General features: G+C 45.8%; 1 protein-coding gene across 5 annotated transcripts in view; it reads right to left on the bottom strand.

The window, feature by feature from the left end:
- Positions 1-495, bottom strand: part of LOC135219164 (E3 ubiquitin-protein ligase TRIM37-like) — a gene marked incomplete at its 5' end in the record, with an annotated part of 44,981 nt that extends 44,486 nt beyond the window's left edge. For all 5 annotated transcript variants that reach the window (XR_010315384.1, XM_064255691.1, XM_064255694.1 and 2 more), the window contains 1 exon segment: positions 381-495. Coding sequence is in view for 4 of the 5 variants with exons in the window: in XM_064255691.1 (XP_064111761.1) it covers positions 381-495 (115 nt within the window).
- Between the last annotated feature and the right edge of the window lie 2,005 nt (positions 496-2,500).

Below are 2,500 nucleotides of genomic sequence, written 5' to 3'. Positions count from 1 at the left end.
ATGGAGACTGGCACTTCCTATACATATACTGTATATTACAGTATACAGGGTAGTTGTTTTAAGTCATAATTTTAAGAATATCAAAGGTTTCACACAGGATCTGATCACACATGAAAAGTAAAAAATTGTAGCAAAGACACAATGATAGAAATCTAAAGGGACAGTTGAAAAGTAGAAAGCAAAGAACAATATAGTTGGGGCCAAAGAAAATTGTAAAAAAAACTTTCAGAACTGTCCAGTATTCCTTGTTTGACATACACAGGTGGTAATCCTCTATGGAGGCCTAAATATCCTTTAGTAAAAACTGTTTCAAACTTATCTACTTGTATGAATCAGCTGATTAAGCACAGTCAAACACCACAGTAGATAAGGTTACTCACCTCTTTTAAATTATTTATTTGTTGTATATATTGAGCTTGCAAAGTCTGGAGTTGATGAATATGCCACTGTTGGTCTCTACATTTTTGGAAGAATGTTGGAGGCCTTACTTGAAAGCTGAAAGTGCAAATTAGGATAAAATTACTTCAGTAGCTCAGTCAAGTTATAAAAAATGACAATTTGTCGAAAATTGCAGTTTTCCTAACTATACAAACCTGAGGTCCTTTAACAATAGGAAGTAGCTAGCGGCAGCTGGAACGGTCGTAAGCTTCGAACAAGGGGAGAACGGTAGTTAACTGCTTGTCCGACAGTCGCGCGGCGGGTAAACAAATCACTTTTGCTTTTGGCCCATGCAAAATACGCAGAGTGAGGGGTGGCATGAGGAGGGAGTATATGTAAAGGACCTCAGGTTTGTATAGTTAGGAAAAATGCAATTTTCGACAAATTGTCATTTGTTCCGATACGTAATACAAACCATCGGTCCTTTAACAATAGGAAGACTCACTTCTTGGTGGGAGGAATCTGAGTCTTTTGATGAACAGACTGGTGTTCGTCCATCCCTGGAATGCCTCCCTGGTCGTAAGAGCGAGGGAGGGATCCAAGCCTCTGTCCGATTGATCGGGGTGTGCACCGCAGGATCAATGGTCAGACCTCTGGGCCGAGTACTAAGAGAGAAGCAAGCGTATCTCTTCGTACCAGCAAGCAAGAACTTGTTCCTGTTTGCAAGAGGCAACATAAAGTATGGGTTGTCTCAAGCTGGCATCCACTTCCTCCCCCTTGTTGGAGGAAGTGGTGGATATACGCTCCTATCCCTAGTGAAAGGGATAGGATGGGGCTCTGTTGAGTAGCTCACCTGCATCTTGTCCTTATCCAGCAGAGGGTGACGACCGTGTCCTCTAACCACAGGTAGAGGGGAAGAAAAAGATGGAAGAGGAGCCAGTCACACTCTTCATTCACTCATCCATTCTTACGGTCCCACACCAGGACTTGATGCTGTTCAGCCTGCGAGGGTCTGGGTTCGCGTACACAACGTGTTGAGCAGCCACACGGGTCCCAAGGAAAAAGATCCAAGGACCTGTGGGCAATATCCCGTAGGTAGAAGGAAGGGCATGTGGTCTGGTTGGACCAGACCCCTGCCTTCAGTACCTGCGCCACGGAGAAGTTCTTGCGGACAAGGCAGCATCTCCTTCGCATCGAAGGCGGTGAAGTCCATTAGGGAGGGGATTGTGAACGACTCGAACCAATCGTCAGGGACCGAAGGGTTCTGAGTCTTCGCTACGAAGTTCGGTACGAAATCGAGCGTCACGGATCCCCATCCCCTGGATGCTTGACTTCGCAGGAGAAGTCATGCAGTTCCTCAGAGGAAAAGAAGGAAATAGTCGCATGCCTATCCCTCTTCTCTACTTCGGTGATGTCCAGTACCCATACTGGTCTGTCCGTTTGCCACGAAGTCTCTCGCATCCCCTCCTATCCCCATGCAGCGAAGTTCTCGGTAGTGGATAGGACACCGACATTCCATGGTGGGTGTCAATGGTAATGGGGCACTGTGACAAGCTATTACGAAGTAATGATTGCTCTGTAACAACCGAACTAAGTCAACAGCGTAGTTCGTAACTGACTCGGGCGCTCTGACAGCTGCCGACCTGACTGCGTTCGGTAGGAGGCAAGTTGTCAAAGCATCCGAGTAAGTCACGTGACCTTCGCCTTTAAAGGGTTATGCCGAGAGACCAAACAAATAATGTATTTGTTTGTCACCAATGCCGGACAGCGAGGTGATGATTCTCTTAAGGCATGTGCCCAACAGGCGAAAGTCAATTGCTTCTAGAGACCGAGGTCCCTGAAGGTAAAACATCTCATGGTTGTTGAATCTCAGCTAAGGAGAAACAACACTATGTACCGTTGAAGACAAAGGTAGATATTGAATGCAACCTACATCTTCACAGATGAATCGAGAGAAGGATTCTCAAGATTCATAACCTGTGCTTACAAAATGACTGAAAACGCTAATCCGCTATTTCATTGCTGTCCGGTGAGAAGTCGTAGTTGCAATGAAAGCGGGGCGTTCTTCAGTAATGAAAACACAGGGGAAAGCCGCCTGAAGAACTGCTTCTCATGGGCTGAA

Source organism: Macrobrachium nipponense, chromosome 1, assembly GCF_015104395.2.
Source record: "Macrobrachium nipponense isolate FS-2020 chromosome 1, ASM1510439v2, whole genome shotgun sequence".
Taxonomy (NCBI): Eukaryota; Metazoa; Arthropoda; class Malacostraca; order Decapoda; family Palaemonidae; genus Macrobrachium; species Macrobrachium nipponense.
Note: the sequence above shows the minus strand (reverse complement) of the source record. Positions and strands in the feature narration are given on the sequence as shown.